General features: G+C 38.6%; 1 protein-coding gene across 17 annotated transcripts in view; it reads left to right on the top strand.

Moving 5' to 3' along the window:
- ZFX (zinc finger protein X-linked) overlaps positions 1-21,065 on the top strand; it is a 96,245-nt gene that overhangs the window by 69,172 nt on the left and 6,008 nt on the right. For 16 of the 17 annotated variants that reach the window (XM_072816801.1, XM_072816803.1, XM_072816793.1 and 13 more), the window contains 4 exons: positions 18,600-18,749; positions 18,968-19,111; positions 19,743-19,895; positions 20,423-20,563. In XM_072816801.1, the coding sequence (XP_072672902.1) occupies positions 18,600-18,749; positions 18,968-19,111; positions 19,743-19,895; positions 20,423-20,563 (588 nt within the window). The remainder of the gene's footprint in view (positions 1-18,599; positions 18,750-18,967; positions 19,112-19,742; positions 19,896-20,422; positions 20,564-21,065) is intronic. The other variant, XM_072816809.1, reaches the window with a different exon arrangement.

Raw genomic sequence — 21,065 nt, 5'->3', positions numbered from 1 at the left:
TATTTTTGAGAGAGAGAGAGAGAGAGAGAGAGAGAGCAGCATAATGGGAGGGCCAGAGGGAGAGGAAGAGAGAATCCCAAAGCCGACTTCATGCCGAGCACAGAGCACAACAGGGGGCTCAGTCTCACCATCTTGAGATCAAGACCTGAGCCGAAACCAAGAGTAGAATGTTTAACCGACTGTGTTCCTAGGTGCCCCTGATTGCTTTTAAATTGGGTTTAGGGATGGGGAGTTTTGGTAGTATCTTTTGTCCTTTTGCAGGTACTGCTTCATTCATTTTCCTACCTTCCACACCATCATCCCTTTTCCCTTCAAAGTATGGTCATGTTAAAAAATTTAATTTACTTCTGGTTTGGAATCACACCAGTTGAATACTTTAGAATTAATTACCATTTCTCTTGTTTCTGCCTCCCAGTGCTACATTTCAACTTAAAACCTAAATTGATTTCAGAAGTTTAGAATTGACAAAGACTTTGTGATAAGTGTATAGAGGAACTATGGCCTGATTTTCTCCATGATTGAGAATGCAGAGATGCCATTATTAGCACTTAACTTTAACATAGCATGATGAGAGATGGTAGTAGTATCTCTGAATTCCTGTGATATTTATTCATCACCTCATCAGTCAAAGAACATGAACACACATCGAAATACTTGTCAAAAATTTCAGTAAGTCATTGGAACTAAGAGCCTAATAAACAGCTTTTATAAAGTCTTAGTGTCTTGGCAGATTTCTTCCCTCTAAAGGTCTTGTTTAAAATGATGATGGAAAAATAAAATAAAATAAAATAAAATGATGAAGTAGCAATCTTCATTCTTTATAGTGTTCTGATAATGTATATAGACACGAATGTTCTTTGTCACAGTAGAGCTGCCTTTGAGGCCAGGATGACCTCTTTATCTCATCTTTGCAGTCTAGATGTTAAGATTGCTTCTAAATTTGATGGTTGGTTTCTTGAGAATAGGAACTATCTACTACATCTTAGCCATTGATGTATCTTCTCCATCAAACCCTATGCCTATTAAGTGTGAAATAAATATTTGTTGGATATATGAAGGCTATAGCTACAAGTCTTTGATGTTGTGCCACATCGAATGTATTAATATATTTATTCCCTACCGAAACCTATTGGCAGGGATCCCTGGGTGGCGCAGCGGTTTGGCGCCTGCCTTTGGCCCAGGGCGCAATCCTGGAGACCCGGGATCGAGTCCCACGTCGGGCTCCCGGTGCATGGAGCCTGCTTCTCCCTCTGCCTGTGTCTCTGCCTCTCTCTCTCTCTGTGTGTGACTATCATAAATAAATAAAAATTAAAAAAAAAAAAGAAAGAAACCTATTGGTTCTCACTTGGTTCTGATTAGGCTAGATACGGTGGTACTGCTTTATGGCACTTGAGTTTTCTAAGTCTCTGAGAAGTGGAATGTTTGAGTCATCCATTTGTTAACTAAGTTGTTTTTTAGTTCTCCTTTAATCCAAGACAGCTGCCAGACATCCCTAATTTCTTTGCAGTGGTCTTCAGCCTCCTGGAGTTTCACTTTGCAGCTGTAGAGTCAAGATGCTGTTTTGTCAAACATTAGTTTGTACAATAGGGAAAGTTGGAGAAGCTCTGATGATGATGAGTCAGGCACTGCCTTACAACAGCTGCAGGAAGCAAAATACTCTCCGGGTGCCTCTGATATTAACATGGTCAACAAGAAGTTACTCTTTAGATCTTATTGACATCTCCATGTCTTTTAATTAGAAGTTAGAAGATGAGCAGGAGCTAGGTATTCCTTTCTAATCCTAGATTCAATTTAAGTGTTAATCTTTTTGGTAACAGCTTTAACATAACATAACAGCGTGTGACATTTGTCATACCATTTGTTCATTGAAAGTGTGCAGTCCAGAGGTTTTTAGTGTATTGACTAACTTGTGCAACCATCAAGTTTTAGAAAATTTTAGTTACCTCAAGGAGAAACTTCATACCCTTTAGCTATCACCCCCATCAACCATCCCTGTCCCTTGCAGAGCTAAGCAACCCCTAATCTACTTTCTGCCTAGATAGCTTTGCCTATTAGGGATATTTCCTATCCGTGGAATCCTATAATACATAATCTGTGTGACTGGCTTTTTTCACTTAGAGAATGTTTTCAACATGTTTCATTGCTTCATTCCTTTTTATTCCTGAAGAATATTCCATTTTCTGGGTGTTCAGGGCATATATTTTAGTCCATTTGTAAGTTGTTTCTACTTTTTAGCTATTATATATCTATGATATTAATGGCTGTGTTCAAGTTTTTGTGGACATATGTTTTATATGTGGCATTGCTGGGTCATATGGTAACTCCTATGTTTAATGTTTTAAGGAATGCCAGACTGTTTTCCAAAGGGCCTGCACCATTTTACAATGCCACCAGCAGTGTATGAGAGTTCCAGTGTCTCCATACCCTTTGTAGTACTTGTTAATACTGTCTTTTTTTTTTTTTTTTTTTCTTAATCATAGCTATCCTAGTGGATGTGAAACAATATCCTGTTGTGGTTTTGATTTACATTTCCCTGATGGTTAATGATGTGAAGTGGTTTTTCGTGTGCTTACTGACCATTTGTACATGATCTTTGGAGAAATGTTTCTTCGGATGCCTTGCCCATTTTTAAATTGAGTTACTTGCCTTTTTATTATTGAGTTGAAAGAATTCTTTATATATTCTAGATAAATCCCTTAGCAGATACATGATTTACAGATATTTTCTCCCATTCTGTCAGTAGTCTCCACTTCTCTGAGTGTCCTTTGATGCTCAAAAGTTTTAAATCTTGGAGTCCAATTTATATATTTTGTTGTTGCTGTGGCTTTGGTGTCCTATTGAAGAAACTGTTGCTTCATGCAAGGTTACAAAGATTTACACCTGTGTTTCCTTTTAAAGTTTTATATAAAGCTTTGGTTCTTATATTTAGGCCTTTGATCCATTTTGAGTTTATTTTTATATATGGTGTGAGGTAGATAAGGAGCGAACTTCATTCTTTGGCATGTGGATATTCAGTTGTCCCAGCACCATTTGTTGAAAAAAAACTATACCCATTGGATGTTCTTGGCACTCTTGTTGAAAATAATTGACTATAAATGTGAGGAGTTTATTTTTTTGGACTCTTAACTCCGTTTCATTGATTATCCTTACACTAGTTCTATGCTATCAGAGTACTTCGTGAATTTGCAAAATTTACTACCCTAAATATTAAAGTCTAAATTTTTAAGCCTAGGCGAAAATGCATAATTCAGTTTTAAAAGGTATAACACAATAAGTGATGGCAACATAAAATGTTCTTATGGAAAAAAGGATACTTGGGTATGTTTGTCTATCTTTTATAGTAACATCAAAGGAAACAACTAATATGCCTCTGGAACATGGGATCCTTCCTGTCAAAAACTGAACACTTAGCCATAGAGTCTCTTTTCTAATGTAAACCTATATGATGCTTCATTTCTAATATACATTTGAATAAAATATGTGCTGTCAGTTATGTTAAGCAGTTTTAAAATACATGAATTAAGAAAAATTATAGCAAAGAATTTAAACTTAGAACTCTTTAAACTAGTTTGGTTAAATAAAAGTATGACAGATTTTAACACATTGATTATAAAATTGGAAATTTTACTTTGTGCGAACCATAACTTTAATAAAAGTATTTTATGACAGTGAGTGTGGAGTAATAATATAGCTATGTTCTATCCATTTAGTTGTTTTTATATTCTAAGGCTAAGGATATTTTCACTAAGATAAAGTTGATTTCAAAATACTATTTTCTATAATATGCAACTGCTTGTATAAAAGCTGAATGTTAATCATTAGATCGGTTCTTAGCTAAGATTATTTAAGCTCTTTTGGTCGGGTGGCATTTAGAGAATTTAAGTCCATTTGAATTAGTATTTCAAGGAAGAGCTCAGGTGCTAATGCATGCAAAATGCTTTCACACTCATCAGACCTATTTTCTAATGAGTCAGTTTGCATTTCCATCAGAAGATGGAATTAAGTTTGGTGAAGTTTGTTGTTAGTAAAGCTTATTTTTCAGGGGGAAAATGTTTATGACTATATTTGTAGTTTGATTGTTAAATCAATATGGACAACGTCAAAAAACATTTTTTTTTAACTTTGTTATCCCAGGAAAGATTATTTAATTGGAGATTTGTAGCAAGTTGGTAACAATAAAAATAGGTAATAGTAAACCTTCAATAAATAGTATCTGTGGGCCAGAACTTTGTATATATTATTTTCTTTATGCAACCTTATAATGTTGGTGTTATCACTGTTCTTTACATACTAGGTAACACGACCAGTTTAAGTAATAACATGACCAAAGTTACACATCCAGCTAGCATTAGGTTGAGGATGTGAAATCAAGTGTGTTTTATTCCAAAGTGTTTATCTTCCTCTCTCATATTGTCTTTCTTCGTGTGTGTGTGTGTGTGTATTTATATACATAGGTGTATAAAACTCATACTACAAAGTAGTAGGGTTTGGCTTAAATAGTGCTTAGTGGTGGATGAAGGAAGCAAATAGAATTCAGTGATTATTAAAATTTACAATATTATTTTAAACTTTTAAAAAAAATTTGCAATGTTACTGAATACCCAATTTCAGCAGTATTAGGAAATAATTTAAGGGTTTAAACATTTTCATAGTTAATTTATAGCAGAAGCCACCCAGACAGCTTCCAAACCCTATTCCATTGTTTTGCTACCTAAGGAATAGGTTTTTTTCCCCAAATTTATGGTTAAATGAGAAGAAGAAATCACACATAAACTATTATTTTTACTTTTGCCTGTGTTTACTTCCTTGTGTCTTCATTCATTCAAAAACATTTATTGGCCACCACGATAAGTAGCTGTTAAACAGTGAAAGTCTCTGGCTTTTTAGAGTCCACAGTCCTGGAGGGAAGACAAGCAGATCATTATAGTTGATTATGAAAAGATAAATAACTGGAAATACAAAGTATTTTGGAAGCACTAAGGGAGGAAATGGTGGGGGAATTTTTGGTATACTTGAGTGAGCTACATGCCGTGAAAGCATTACAAACCAGAGTTCAATGGAAACTGAATATTTCATCTCTACTCCTATATTTCATCTCTATATTTTATCTCTACTCCGATTCCTTCCCTCCCATATTGTTTTGAAGCAAATTCCACACATACTTCATATATAGGTATTTCAGTATATATATATCTGAAAGACCAGGATTTTTTTTTTAATTTTTATTTATTTATGATAGTCACACACACACACACACACACACACACAGAGGCAGAGACACAGGCAGAGGGAGAAGCAGGCTCCATGCACCAGGAGCCCGACGTGGGATTCGATCCCGGGTCTCCAGGATCGCGCCCTGGGCCAAAGGCAGGTGCCAAACCGCTGCGCCACCCAGGGATCCCCAAGACCAGGATTTTTTAAAAAGTGAAACAATCTCATGGTCACATCTTTAAAAAAACAGTTTGAAAAAAATAAAAAATAAAAAAATAAAAATAAAAATAAAAAAACAATTTGAGGCGAACTCAGTTTGAAGGATGAGTGGACGGCTAAGGCAGGAGGAATGGCAGAGAGGAGGGAAAAAGGCCTGTTTAAAGGCAAGGAGATGTGAAAGATCTTGGAGTGTTCAGAGTGCAAATAACATCTTTGGTGAAGAAAATGGAGGAAATGGTGAGAAATAGGACAAAATAGGCAGGGCCCAAATCGTAAAGGCCCTTGAATGCACTAAGAAGCCTATTTTACCTTGTAAAGTAGGGGAGCTGTTAAAGGGTTGTAAGCTGATTAATAATAACACAGTTAGGGACGCCTGGGTGGCTTAGCGGTTGAGCGTCTGCCTTTGGCTCAGGGTATGATCCTGGGGTCCCGGGATCAAGTCCCACGTCGGGCTCCCTGCATGGAGCCTGCTTCTCCCTCTGCCTGTGTTGTGTCTCTGCCTCTCTCTGTGTTTCTCATGAATAAATAAATAAAATCTTAAAAAAAAAATAACACAGATTGGTAGTTTGGAAAGATCATCCTCATGGCAATGTTGAGAGCAGACAAGGTAAGAGTAAAATCAAACAAAAAATACACTATGGGAGATTTTAGTAGTTCAGGTAAGAAACAGATGATGACAGTTTGAAAAAAAGGTTTTATCAGTAGAGTTTGGCAGAAACGGCTTCATGACATATTTAGGAAGTAGGATTTGGATTAAATTTAGACCTGAGGAAGAAGGAGAGTTCAAAGCTCTCTTCCTGATTTATGGCTTGTGGAGCTGGGCAGATGACGAAACCATTACCAGATGAGGAGCACGTTTGGACATGCTGAAGATCTGTCCACAGGGTTGCTGCCTACAGCTGTCCACATGATGCCCCTGGCCGCCTAGGTGAGGTATCCTGACCAGTTGGACTGATGTTAGTTCCTAGTTTAACACAATGTTTGGTCATAGTAGACATCTAATAAAAAATGGTTCGGTGTAAGGGGGTGTGGGCGGAGAAGGGTGGGCCTGGGTGGCTCAGTCAGTTAAGCATCCTACTAGATTTCTGCTCAGGTTATGATCTCAGGGTTGTGAGATCAAGCACCATGTCAGGGCTTAAGATTCTCTCCCTCTGCCCTTCTGCTTCCCACCCAAAAGTGGTTCCGGGAATGAATGAATAAATAAATCCAAACTTCTATGTTTAATGCATAAACTCTGAGGGTTAATACAATCTAATGGTTTATTGATTCTCAGGGCTATTAGCACAGGAGACATGGTAAAATATTTGTTTATTTTGTTCTGTGGGCAGATTGTTGAATGTTTATGCATCTTACCATTATTTTTATACATGTACTCTATCAGTTTTGTTTCTTAACCATTTGGTAAACCACAGAATAAAATTTTAGAATTTTAAAAATATATATCCTCCTGGGAATGTTACTGAAATGTGAGAAAAGTCTTAGAGAAGACATGGAAGAAGCTTTGAGCTTGTTTTGATAAAATTCAAAAAGTTTCCTGTTAATCCATCTGAAGTTATTGTCTTTACTGTGGGCACTCCAAAACTTATTTAGAAATCAACTCTAAAATTGGGGCGCCTGAGTGGTTCTGTCGGTTAAGCTTCTGCCTTCAGCTCAGGTCATGATCCCAGGGTCATGTTGGGCTTCTTCCTGCTCAGCAGGGAGCCTGCTTTTCCCTCTCCCTCTGCTCTTCCCCACTGTGTTCTCTCTCTTTCAAATAAGTAAATAAAATCTTAAAAAAAAAAAAAAAAAACACTAAAATCAGTGAATTAAGAGTTTTTGGTTTAATGTTTAGCCTGTATGTCAGATTTGTAGCAAGAATAAAGCACTCAAGGCACATTTATTGTTGTCTTCCCCTCTCCCCACCAAAAATAAGATTGGATAAAAAGTCTGTATCTCAAAAGCCTTAGAAGCAGTTGGAGCTTCAGATTAGCCTTGTGACTCATATTTGCTATTTATCTGCTTGTGACCTAGACAAAATTGTCCAACAGCTTGGCCTTTGAACAGATCCATGATTACTTTGTGGGATAATGGGAGTTGGGCAGGGGAAATTGAGAGGAGGAGAGATGGGGAGAGAGAAAACACGTCTCCTTTCAGGATCTTTGAGAAGCTGTTTGGTGTATGGAAACAGTGCCTGCGGTTTAGTCAGCCAGCGTTCCATTTGGATGCCAGCCCAGCTGCCTACTAGCTGTATGATTTTGAGCAAATTATTGACTTCTTTTTGGCTTTCGTTTTTTTATTTGTAAGATGGCAGGCCTACTACCTGTCTTGTGGGCTGGTTTGGGATAATTAGAGATCACATGCAGCAGGTGCCCAGCTCAGAGCCTGCCTGTCAGTAACAGCTAGCTAGTCGTCCACTAGAGTTTCTCTGTGGCATCATCTGGACCAGCAGGACTAACTCTGGACTGGCTTCACTTAAGACCTTGCTGTTGTCTGGAGAATTTTTGGGTAAAGACAGGCACAAGTTGGGATTGTAATGGTCATTCCTTTCTTTTCCTCTTGAATTTATAGTATTAAGAAATCCTTTTTTGGTTAACTAAGTTTAGTTATGTTTTAGACAATTCAGTGCAATTTGGCAAATATTTTTTGTATATTCTGTCTCTTAACATTATGCTGGATATCACTGTAACTTAGGCACTTGAATGACTCTGATCCTTAATTCCCTTTGTACAAAATAAGGCTATTTTCATTAAATCTTTGAAGCTCTCCAGGAAAGTTCCAAGAAGTAAAGGAGATCAGAGTATAACTAATTCTCAGATTTTTTTTATAGGCTATATAATAAAAATAAGATGGAATTTTAACTACAGAAAGGGGATTCCTAAGGAGGAAGCTAAGAAAGGGAGGTCCAGAAGTGAACTACAAAATGTATTTATCTACTGGAACATCTGCTTACTCAGCAGAATGCTTCTTGTAAGTTACTTAGTTTTTTAGGTGCTCCGGTTTCACATCTGTAAAGTGGAGATAAAACACCTAGGTCATGGAGCTGTTGTCATTGATTTCATGATAAAATAGAGAGACGGACACCACTTACCACAATGTCTAGGACATAACAATTGCTCATGAGCTCAGGTATCCTTTTAAGGGGAACTGCCCATCTATGGTATATTTTACTATTAAGTAGCCACCTGCCCACACAGGAAATCTTAAGACATTGAATAATAACAAGTTTTTACTCTGTAGTTTTTCTTTTGATTGGATTTTGTGTTTAGAAGTTTAAAAAATGTGAAGTGAGTAAGTAGTAAGACTATTGGACTTGTCAGAGTAAGTTAGAACAGGCTCTTGGTTCAGGGAACCAAATTCTTTCTTGAATGCTATACTGACTGTATGGTCTTCTGGAAAGGCCTGATTTCCCTCCTTGATGTCAATCCTAACATTCAAACCTGGGGCTCTTGTTAAACTTTAGAAAAGATATGTGTATTCAGACTGTCCTTGAAATAAATTATTTAGGATGTAAAATCATCTTTATTTTTCTTTCAAAATTAGCCTGTTTTTTAAGATCTTTCAGATAACTAGCTTCTGATTCTGGAAGGCTGGAATTTAGTGACTGAATCTATGTCCTCCTTGTGAGTACTGGTCATAGTTTATAGACTTCAAGCTTAATCAGTCTTTGAGACTGATTCCATCCTCATAGCATGGATTTTCCTTCTTAAGTGTCTGTGCTTTCTGAGAAATCTGTCCTTAAGTTTGACTGACTTCTCCGTCCACTTAGGTTTTTCTTTGAATCCTCCTTTTCCCAGTGACTCCCTTCTTGAAGCTTTTTATGTTTCTGCTCCATTCTGAAGTAGTTGCTTTCTAGGCTTAATGTCACAGAGACCTTTTTCTGAAAATTTCCTTTTCTCATTTCCTGAGATTTATCTACTGTTTTTTGGATTCCCATGCCACCTTTTTTCTTGATTTACTCTTATTGTACTGGACCACATATTGACATAACTTCCTAAGGAGTATAGATTGTATACTAAAACTATTTTTATTCTATCCTTAAGCATGATTATTTGGTGAGGTACAGAATTCTAGGTTAAAGAGAACTTTCCCTGAGAACTTGTGATGCCATGTTTCACTGTCACCTAGCATCTAATATTATAGTTTAGAAGCCTGATGTCATTTTGACTCTCATTCCTTTGTAGGTGTTTCTTTTTCTTCTGAAAGCTTTTAAGATCTTCCTTTACCCTGCTGGTCTGAAATATACAATTGTGTTTAGTTAGGTGTAGGTCTTTGTCATGCATTATATTTTCATGCATGATGAGCTCTTTGAATCTAAGGATTCATGTTCTTCAGCTCTCTAAAATATTTTTATTTATTAATACAATATATTAATTGCAAGAAGAATCTCTGAAAGAAACAGAGTAAGTGTATCCCAACAATTGTCTGAGCCTGTGTATTCCAATATGGTAGTTATTAGCTACATGTGGCTAAATTTAGTTAAATGAAAAATAAAATTAAATCTATAGCTTCTGAATTGCACCAACCATATTTCAAGTGCTCAATAACCACATATGTCTAGTGCAGATATAGGACATTTCCAACATCTCTTTTTTATTTTTATTATTATTTTTAACGATTTTATTTATTTATTCATGAGAGAAACAGAGAGAGAGAGGCAGAGACACAGGCAGAGAGACAAGCAGACTCCACGCAGGAAGCCCGACATGGGACTTGATCCCAGGTCTCCAGGATCACGCCCTGGGCCGAAGGTGGCACTAAATCGCTGAGCCACCCGGGCTGCCCATGGTCTCTTTTTTAAAAGTCAAAAAGGAGATGCAGAAGTTCAAAGAATATAAGACAATAGAAGCAGATAGAAACAGAATTCAGAAAGAAATTGAAGAGAAGGGGATCCCTGGGTGGCGCAGCGGTTTGGCGCCTGCCTTTGGCCCAGGGCGCGATCCTGGAGACCCGGGATCGAATCCCACGTCGGGCTCCCAGTGCATGGAGCCTGCTTCTCCCTCTGCCTATGTCTCTGCCTCTCTCTCTCTCTCTCTGTGACTATCATAAATTAAAAATTAAAAAAAAAAAAAAGAAATTGAAGAGAAAAATAAAACTATCAAGATAAAAGCCAGCCTAGAAGCAACCGTAAGAATAAATATGCCTCAGTAAATAAGCACAGACAGAGGATCCAGCTTTAGGAAATCACAAAAATGAAATGACTAAGAAAAAAAGTACAAAAATAATTATGGAGGAGATGGCTAGATACAGGAGACAGATAAAGGAGACAGACACATAAGGGGAATTCTAAAAGAAGGAAACAATGAATGAACTACAAAAATATTTATAACGGAAGAAACTGCCCTAAGATAAAAATTGGAATCTTTCAGGGAATTTTCCTGAAATATAAAATCTTTCTTGTTTCAAGAAATTGACAGGATGATAAAAACAGCAAGTCATAATCCTAGTGATGTTTAGTGAAATTTAAGGGTTAAGAGTTATAAGGACATCAACACAGAGATACTCAGTGTTTGAAGATAGTGGAACAACTCTTCAAAGTTCTGAGAAAATGTAACTTAAAAATTTTATTCCCAGCCAAATTGTTTTGGAAATGAAGGCCACAGACTGACATTTTCAAATATTCAAGAACTCAGGAACTGTAACATCCATTTGCCCTCTTGACAGCCCTATTTGGTAAGGAATCTAGCAAACCAAAGGATCAGTCAGTATAGAGAGATATAGACTGGAGAAATCATGGTAAAAGGGTTGGTAGTGAGCATTGGCATTCATTTAATATCAAAGTAACTATAAAATATTTGGGACAGGGAGGGGCACCTGGGTTGTCAGTGGGTTGAGGGCCCTACTGTTGATTTTGGCTCAGGTCATGGTTTCAGGGTCTTGAGATTGAACCCATCATTGGGCTCTGGGCTAATCGTGAAGCCTATTTAAGATTCTCCCTCTCCCTCTGCTGACCTCCATTCCCCATGTGTGTGCACTCTCAAAAAAAAAAAAAGGTGGAAGGGAAGGTATGTTGATGTGTTCGTTTCCGTATCTTTCATAGTAGGATGACAGTAGATACAGACTTTTTTTTAAAAGATTTTATTTATTCATGAGAGATACAGATTGAGAGGCAGAGACATAGGCAGAGGGAGAAGCAGGCTCCTCATGGGAAGCCTGATCCCAGGACCCAAGCCGAAGACAGACGCTCAACCACTGAGTCACCCAGGTGCCCAGATATTGGGTTTAAAATTGATTCATGGGGCACCTGGGTGGCTCAGTCGGTTAAGTGTCCAATTCTTGGATTTGGCTCAGGTCATGATCTCAGGGTCATGAGATCGAGCCCTGCATCAGGCTTTGCACCTGGGCATGGAGCCTGGTCAAGATTCTTTGTGTCCCTCTCTTGCACAGATGTTCTCTTTAAAAAAAAAGATTAATTCATGTGTTATGAGCAAACTATGACTAAATGTTTTTGTAATATATTTACTTTAGAGGGTTAAGAACTAGTAAGATAATGACTAGACATTTATTTACTTGAAGATCAGCATTTAAGAAATGAATGTTGTATCTTTATGTCAGTGTATTGTAGACATTTGGGATACATCAGTGAACAATGATACATACAATGGAACATACATGCCAGTGCTTTTCCCTCCCTTATGTTATGTTCTAACAGAGTTACACAGACAAATAAGTGATGTAGTATGAGTGATACCTTCTTGGGTAGAAGACAAGAGTATAAGGAGAATTTTGGGTTACAGATGTGGTCAGGGTTTGCTGAGATGACATTTGAGCACAGAATTTAATTTTGAGATACCTGATAGACATCAAAGACATGTACAAATCTGAGTTGGGGAAATAGGACTAGAACGGAGATACAAAATTGGGAGTTGTTGGCATACAGATAAAATTTAAGCTATAAAACAGAATGACATTGTCAAAGGAGTGATTGTAAATAAACCAAGACCAAAGACTAAGCCCTGAGGTTTGCAACATTAAGAGGCTAAGTAAGAGGCAGCTCCTGCAAAGGACTGAGGAGGCATGGCCAGTGAGAGAGGAGGAAACCAAGAACTTGCATCCTGGAAGCCAAGTGAGGAAAGTGAATTAGAGTCAAGTGATGAGCAGTTTTGGTGAAGTCATGGGCCCGATTGAAGTGAGTTTAGAGGATATGGAATGACAAGAATTGGAGAAATGAGGTCAAGAGTTTTTGTTTTAAAGGGGGAAAGAGAATAGTTTATATACTGATAAAAACAATCCAGTATGGGGGAGAGAATGTTGGAGCAATAAAGAGGGGGGCAGGCTTTAGCTAGGAATGCAGGTGATTTGTCTTTGGTAACAGGCTGGGTTTGGTTGCTGGTAGGTGTGTAGATCTGGCTATCAGTGAATCTTCCAATCATTTCACTTGTTCTCCGTGAAATAAGATCATCAACTGAGAATGAGGATGGGGAGGTGAAATTAGAGATTTGAGGAGAGAGGATACTAGTAAATAAGAGAGAGGGAAAGTAGCAGAAAAGCTTTGCTTCAGGTTCAGGGTCATGAATTTAAAGTGAAGCCATCAGTGTGCGTGTGTGTTTCCTATCAGATTAGTGACATAGATGCTGGTGCAGAGGCAGAGAGGAAAGTTGAAATTAGGCAAGTTTATGGTTCTACCAAGCCAGTATGATGGAATGAAAGGAGGCGGGGGAGGGCAGGGGATTGGAGAGCAAGGGAATGAGATTGACTGTGGAATTAAAGTTGTTTGAGTTCAAGTAAATTATAATGTAATAATTTTTGTTTAAAAATGACATATTACAGTATCTAGTTTTCATTAAAATATCTGTTCACTCTTTAATTTATAAATATGCCTAGGCAAATGTCTGAATAATCTGTAAATTGGTAGTTCTGGGTGGTAGGATTTTGATCACATTTTAATTTACTTTTATACTTTAAAAATACTTTTTTCAAACAGTAAGATGTACAATTCCTACAATGAATTATATATAAGTACAATAAGCATAAAGGCATGGAAATAAAAATGTATTGTTTAAGCTCAGGGCACATGGGGTCGTCTAGGGCCTGATAGGGGAGGCAAGGCCGAAGGCACAAGGCACCTTGGTCAAAGGTTGGATGCTAGACTATGCAGTTTGTATTTTATTTGGTAGGAAATAGGGTACCATTCTGGGCCAGAGAGTAATGCAACTGGGTCTTTGTTATAGGAAAGCTGACTGAGGGCTGTGTAAGTGAGATTAAGTGAGAATAACAAAACAGTATTACCTATTCTTTTTTTTTTTTTTTAAGCCTTCTGTGTTTGTGGCTCAACGGTTTAGCACCGCCTTCGGCCCAGGGCGTGATCCTGGAGACCCGGGATCGAATCCCACGTCGGGCTCCTGGTGCATGGAGTCTGCTTCTCCCTCTGCCTGTGTCTCTGCCTCTCTCTCTCTGTGTGTGACTATCATAAATTTAAAAAAAACAAAAACAAAAAAACACCCAATGCTCATTCCATCATGTGCCCTCAGTACTGTTCATCACCCAGTTACCCCATCCCCCTACCTACACCCCCCCCTTCAGCAACCTTCAGTTTACTTCCTATGATTAAGAGTCTCTTATAGCTTGTCAGTCTCTCTGATTTCATCTTTTTTTTCTTTCCTCTCTTCCCCTTGATCCTGTTTTGCTTCTTAAATTCCACATGAGTGAGATTATATTATCTTTCTCTGATTGACTTATTTTGCTTAGCATCATATTCTTTAGTTCCATCCATGTCGTTACAAGTGGCAAGATTTAATTTTTTTTTTCACGGCTGAGTAATAGTCCATTGTATAGATATCCATTCATCTGTCAGTAGACATCTGGGTTCTTTCCATAGTTTGGCTATTGTGGACATTGCTGCTGTGAACATAGGGGTGCAGGTGCCCCTTTGGGTCACTACATTTGTACCTTGGGGGTAAGTACCCAGTAGTGTATTACCTATTTCATAAGGTTTTTATGAGGAGTAAATGGTTACATTTTAAGGGCTTATCATCATGCTTAGTGCAAGGTATGTGGTCAGTAAATGTTACATTATCCATCATGACCACCATCCTTCCTTATTACATAGATTCTCCATCAGCTTAGTTTGACTGATCTTCTAATTAGATCAGCATTTAACAGTTTACTTGAGGGGCACCTGGGGGGGCTCAGTTGGTTAATCATTCAACTCTGGATTTCAGCTCAGGTCTTGATGTCAGGGTCATGATTCAAGCCTGGCATGTGGAGACTTCATAAAGAAGAAGAAGAAGAAAAAAACAAAACAAAACGAGCGCTGTGTGGCTCAGACAGTTAAGTGACTGACTTGTGTTTTGGGCTCAGGTCCTGCTCTCAGGATGGTGAGATTGAGCCTTGTGTTGGGCTCTGCGCTGGACCTGGAACCTGCTTAAGATTTATATTCTCTCTCTCCTTCTTTCCCTCCCCCCTCCTTCTGTCCCTCCCCCCCATAAGTGCTCTTTTTCTCTCTAACCCCAAAACCAAAAAAAAAAAAAAAAAACAATTTACTTGAAGTGGTTTATTTCCTACCTCCACTCCAGTAATTTTTCTTTTCCAGAAACTACTGGATTTTTTGAGATCTTAATGAGCTATGTTTTTTAGGCACAGTGATATCTATTACCATTGCAAATAAGTATCCCTCAATTTTTGGTCTTTAGGAGAGTTTACTGAAGCTTCCTTCAAGCAGTATAAAGTATTGCCTATATTTTGCTATAGTTTTGCTCTTACTAATGAGATCATTGATAAGTCCAGTGTTTCTCAGTTTTGAAGTTTAAAATGCTGGCTGAGTTGTAAAGGTTATTATATAAGGCTTGAGGACACTGATGCCGATTTAACAAAAATAGAAAAACTGGGAAGAAAATTTACTAACATGATGGAGTCTCTGGTTGGTGGGACTATTGGTGTTTTTTTAAATAATAAGTCTTATACAGTAAATTAAAAAATCAGAAGATGAAAATAAAGATCTGGGTTCTATTTTTTTAAGTTTTTTTTTTTTTTTAAGATTTTATTTATTCATGAGAGATCCAGAGAGAGAGGCAGAGACATAGACAGAGGGAGAAGCAGGCTCCCTGTGGGGAGCCTGATGTGGGACTCGATCCCAGGATACTGGGATTATGACCTGAGCCAAAGGCAGATGCTCAACCACTGAGCCACCCAGGTACCCTAAGATCTGGGTTCTAAAGACAGGCACCTCTTTTCTCTCCCATCTCTTATTTATTAGTTCATTGACTTTGGGCAAATCACATACCATCTCAGAGCCTTTGTTTCTTTATCTGGAGAAGGTAAGGATCAAATAAAATAAAAGTACATAGAAATGATAAGGAAATAGCAAAATGCCATGCAAATGGTAGTTATTATTAGAAGTAGTCTTAATTTACAGAAATTATGCTCTTCTATTTTGGAGAGGCCTTGTTCCAGACCTCTAGTTCTTCATCACTACATTAGAAGAAGGCACTTAGGTGGAAATCATACGTATGATGACTCAGTTTTATCCAGGATTTCTTTGTCTATTTTTAGAAATTCATTTTTAATGGTAGCTTTAAAATCAGAGAAATTTTGAGTACTTAACAGGACCATCAAAGTGGTTTTAAAAAAATCACTTCTGTAATATTTCATATTCAGAATAATTTCATAAGTTGAGTTAGTGGGGCAAATTTTCAAGGCAAAAACCTGAAGGTGAATTCTACTTTTGTCTAACAATAGAATGGCTTTGCTTGGCTCAGGTGAACCTGTATACTTGAAATGTGTTTTCCTAGACAATAATGAAAGCAAAGAGAAAAAGGTCTTTTACTCCGAATTATAGATAAATACATGACATTTGGCAAGCTCCAAAATGATGAGGTTTTTCAGTCATCAAAGGTTTTATCTTATGGGTACTAACAAAGTAACATATGCTAAAACAGCTAGCCTGACCCTGTTCTTTGTGCACACAAGGACACTTGATTTTCTAGTATCTGTTAGAATCAGTTTGACAAGCCTTGCTCAATAATATCAAACTGTTCAGAGATGAGTTTTCTGAAGATGTAACAGATTTATTCAGAACTCTCTGACTCATTTGATGAGATCTTCATCCTTGTAACTGCTACCTCACTTTGAAATTCCAGGGCTGCTTTTAACAAAATGGCCTTGGCTCAGTCAGCCGGCTATGTCATAAAAATATTGAGCTTTGAGAAGGGGGTAAATACACGTCAGGCTGGATGTTGAAGCCACCAGCCACAAACTCCTCCAGCTTCTAGCATTACAGTCTTCCCCCTTTACACACTGTAGCTTTGTTCGCATCCAGGTTTACCACCTCAGGTCTCAGAAGGATAGCATATTGCTTCCCCTGTCTAAGGAAAATTTCTTCATCTTTGCCTCTCATGTCATCTTCCTCTTTTCCTCTGACATCTCAATCCAGAGGTGTCCACCATGTCCTCTGGCTTCAGCTTCTTCCTGTCTGTTGTATTTGCTCCCACAGACTGAATATGCTTGAGTATTCTTATCAGCTAAACAGAAAAGTCCTTGACTCTGCACTTCATTCTAGTTACTGCCCCTTTGTTGTCCAGTTTAAAGTTAGACCTCTTGAAGAAACACACACCTTCCAGTGAATCCTCACCCCATTTTAATCTGACCCTGTGTAGCCTTCACTATGCTGCTTTTCACCAGGAGCATCAGCAACTTCCAGTACAGACATTACAGTCAGTACAGACATTCCTCCTTGACTTGGATGTGCACTGCATTATTGCCGTGGGCCTTAATGGGCTTCTTGGGATTTATAACTCCCTAGCTAGCCTCCTTCCGGATTTCCCACCAGCCTCTCTAGCTTTCCTCTCTTGGGTTCCTTTGTGAATTCTTTTTGTCCCTCCCTTAAACTGTGACAGTCCGCAGGATAGCCTTACCCCACTCTTTCCTCATGCTGTAGGTCCTCACTGTGATCTCAGGGCTAGTTAACACAGATCTGATGGCTCCCAAATCTTTGTGTCAGCCTTCAGCTTTCAGACTCAAATATCCAGCCACTGACTTCACATCTCATTCACTGAATCATTGGCTCATCAGTATTCCAAGCGTCTGCCATCACCGGACGCTTGCCTTAAGAGAATGACTTATAAAATGACAGGTTCTCTCTCCTCTATCAATGAGAAAGTGGAGGGAAATCCATGATAGTGACAATATAGAGTGACTAGTACACTCGGAGAGAAACAAGCAGAGGGTGCTGTGAATATAAAAGGATAAGGACAGGGACACCTGGGTAGCTCAGCAGTTAAGCGTCTGCCTTCAGCCCAGGGCGTGATCCTGGAGTCCAGGGATCGAGTCCCACTTTGGGCTCCCTGCATGGAGCCCGCTTCTCTCTCTGCCTATGTCTCTGCCTCTGTGTGTGTGTGTCTTTCATGAATAAATAAAATTAAATAAATAAGTAAACATATAAATAAGAGGATAGGGACAGGCACCAGTGTGAGAGCTTTCAGGGATGTTACCTCCCAGACCCTAAGTTTATTCACCATGCAGGAAGAGATCCTTTTCCTCATTTCTCTTCTTAGCATTTCTTCCCCTAGATACTCAGTCACCTAAATCAGAAACCCCAAAGTTATCCTTGGCTCCTTTGTCCTGCCTGTTCAGTTTTCATTCTTAGGTCCTGCCATTTCAGTCCTAAGACAGGGCTCCAGTCTAGCGTCCTTCCCCATCCATCCTACTTCTGTTCTGATGTGAGGCCTTGGCATCTGCTGCCCACATTTTTGCAGTAGACTCACAAGTGCTATCCTTACTTTATGCCTTGATCCCTTTGCATCCACTTTCCTAAAGGCCAGTATGGTGTTTGGGAAACGGTGATCTGCTGTTACCGCTGCTCTGCTGAATAGTCTCTGCGCAGAATCTCTAAATCTCTCCACATAGCTGGCCTCCCCCTACAGATTCTGACTCTGTTAGTGCTGCTGGGCTGGAAACTGTGTTCTTACATTCCCTAAGAGATAATGACACCTGACCAGATTGAGAAACCTCTGACCTACCATTGTCAAATCTGAACCCCTCTGCCGGGTTGCACAAGGCCCTCCATGACCCCTGCTTTGACGTAGCAGTCAGCCACATTTCCCACTGTGCCACACGTGTCTACTTGTCTAGGGAAAAATCCTCCGATTTTGTATGAAGCCTCTTAGAGATTATATTTGTAAAAAGGACTTTTAGAAACTAACATTTTATTAAAGGGTCTGCTATTGTTATTTGTAATGTATTTCCTGCCTTTTCAGTGGATGATGCTGGCAAAATAGAACACGATGGTTCCTCTGGAATGACCATGGATGCAGAGTCGGAAATTGACCCTTGTAAGGTGGATGGCACTTGCCCAGAAGTCATCAAGGTGTACATTTTTAAAGCTGACCCTGGAGAGGATGACTTAGGTAAGAGGAAAACTTCTGCATATTATACATCCTGATCTGACCCTTCACCCTGATTTCTTTTGGGTGGTTTAGATTGAGAACATTTGAAATCTTTTCTGAAGATAACTTTTAAACAAGGATTTCCATGTAGCAGTAGAAAAGTATATGAAATGTATAAGTCAGATGGGGAGAAATGGAGTTTTCAGATAAATTCTCGGAGCTGTCCTCTTCCCTGATAGGTGGCACCGTAGACATTGTGGAAAGTGAGCCTGAGAATGATCATGGAGTTGAATTACTTGATCAGAGTAGCAGTATTCGTGTGCCAAGGGAAAAGATGGTTTATATGACTGTCAACGACTCTCAGCAAGAAGATGAAGATTTAAGTAAGTAGGTGGCCTTTTTGTGGGAGAAAATTTTATGTTTTTGTAGCTCTCTGTTTTTAAATATGGTCAGTGTTTAAAGGAAAACAACTAGCATTATTGTAGAGATTATATTGCTGCCATATCCCAAGGGAAGTCTCAGTGACTCTTGACGGATGTGTAAAATGTTGCTTTAAAAACGAGTTTAAAAAAAAAAAAAAAAACGAGTTTAAGGGGATCCCTGGGTGGCTCAGCGGTTTAGCGCCTGCCTTTGGCCCAGGGCGCGATCCTGGAGTCCCGGGATCGAGTCCCATGTAGGGCTCCCAGCATGGAGCCTGCTTCTCCCTCCTCCTGTGTCTCTGCCTCTTTCTCTTTCTCTCTCTCTCTATATATATATATCATAAAAAATAAATAAATAAATAAATAAATAAATAAATAAATAATCAATCTTAAAAAAAAAGTTTAAGGTGAAAACCAAGAAATCAATGATTCGTTCAACAAATATGCATTACCTGCTTAGGACTGTGTGAAAGCTGTGTTCTAGATGTATAATGAACCTTCTTTCTACTTGTCTGTTAACTGAATTCAAATAAAAACATCTTTCTTGTGATCTCTGTAAACCTGGTCACAAAAGTTGATATAATTTCCTACTTAGATGTTGCGGAAATCGCCGACGAAGTTTATATGGAGGTGATCGTAGGGGAGGAGGATGCTGCGGCAGCTGCAGCGGCCGCTGCAGCACACGAGCAACAGATTGATGACAATGAAATAAAAACCTTCATGCCAATCGCTTGGGCGGCAGCTTACGGTAAGTCACTTGGCAGCTCTTTGGATGGAGTTGGCTTGCGAACATGAATTCATGATTGAGAACGGTGTCTATGGTCTTAGGTTTCCAAAATAGGAAACACCACTACCCTGTATGGGTTACTTGATATGAACAAGAGTAGAGGAAGATTATAAAGTCTACCTTTTGTCTTTATTTTTAACAGGAATTTCCTTCATGTGTATATTACGTAGCAGGAAGTACTGCAAGAAGTACACAGGCTCTCAAGCTGAAACTTTTCATCTTGATTGTATCTGGCCCATGACTTTACAATTTTGGGAGACAAGGGAGTTCATGGGGCACAATGATGACGTGTTTTTTAGATTTGGAAGCTAGGCATTTCCTACTGTCTCACTATAATAAATGTGGTCATAAAGCCCATTACCTAGAATGGGGGCTCTGTCATTCATGAGTATCATGGCTTACTTTTTGTTGTTGTAGTAAATAAAGAATCCCTAATTTTTTATAATTTATAATACTGTATAATTTTGTTTTTTAATACGCATTGTTAGGTAATAATTCTGATGGAATTGAAACCCGGAATGGCACTGCAAGTGCCCTCTTGCACATAGATGAGTCTGCTGGGCTCGGCAGACTGGCTAAACAAAAACCAAAGAAAAGGAGAAGACCTGATTCCAGGCAGTACCAAACAGGTGAGGGCACAAGAGTTCCACAGCGCAGCGTGCTTTGCGAGCTCTCAGATGAAACTCTAGTATGTATCCACGGAGGTGTTGTGATGGCATTTTAGCTGCTAGACCACATGTAGCTTTTGTGTATTGAATTTGAAAATATAATTTTAAGAATTCAGTGATATTCATGAATGATTTCCTGGGATAAAAAGAAACAGGGAACGGATCCATTGTGGATGAGGAAAAAAAATTCAAAACTCGGGTGGTTTTTATGTGGAAATAAAAAGAAATCCCTCAAATTATTGCAAGCATTAACTGTTTTAAAAACAAAATTAATACAAAGAATCTGATTATGTTCCCTTAAGGCAGGCATAATTTACAGAGCAGCAGGACAAGTACTTCAGTTCGTGTGACCCTGTCTATTCGTGGATGGCAATTTGCATATTAAAATTTCCATAGGTGGATTTAAGCTTTACTGTAAATTGACACAAAATTATGTTTTTTGGAATAACCAAAGCAGGAATTG

The sequence above is a fragment of the Canis lupus genome, chromosome X (genome assembly GCF_048164855.1).
Source record: "Canis lupus baileyi chromosome X, mCanLup2.hap1, whole genome shotgun sequence".
Lineage (NCBI taxonomy): Eukaryota > Metazoa > Chordata > Mammalia > Carnivora > Canidae > Canis > Canis lupus.
The sequence above is the reverse complement of the archived record's forward strand: the minus strand, read 5'-3'. Positions and strand labels throughout refer to the sequence as shown.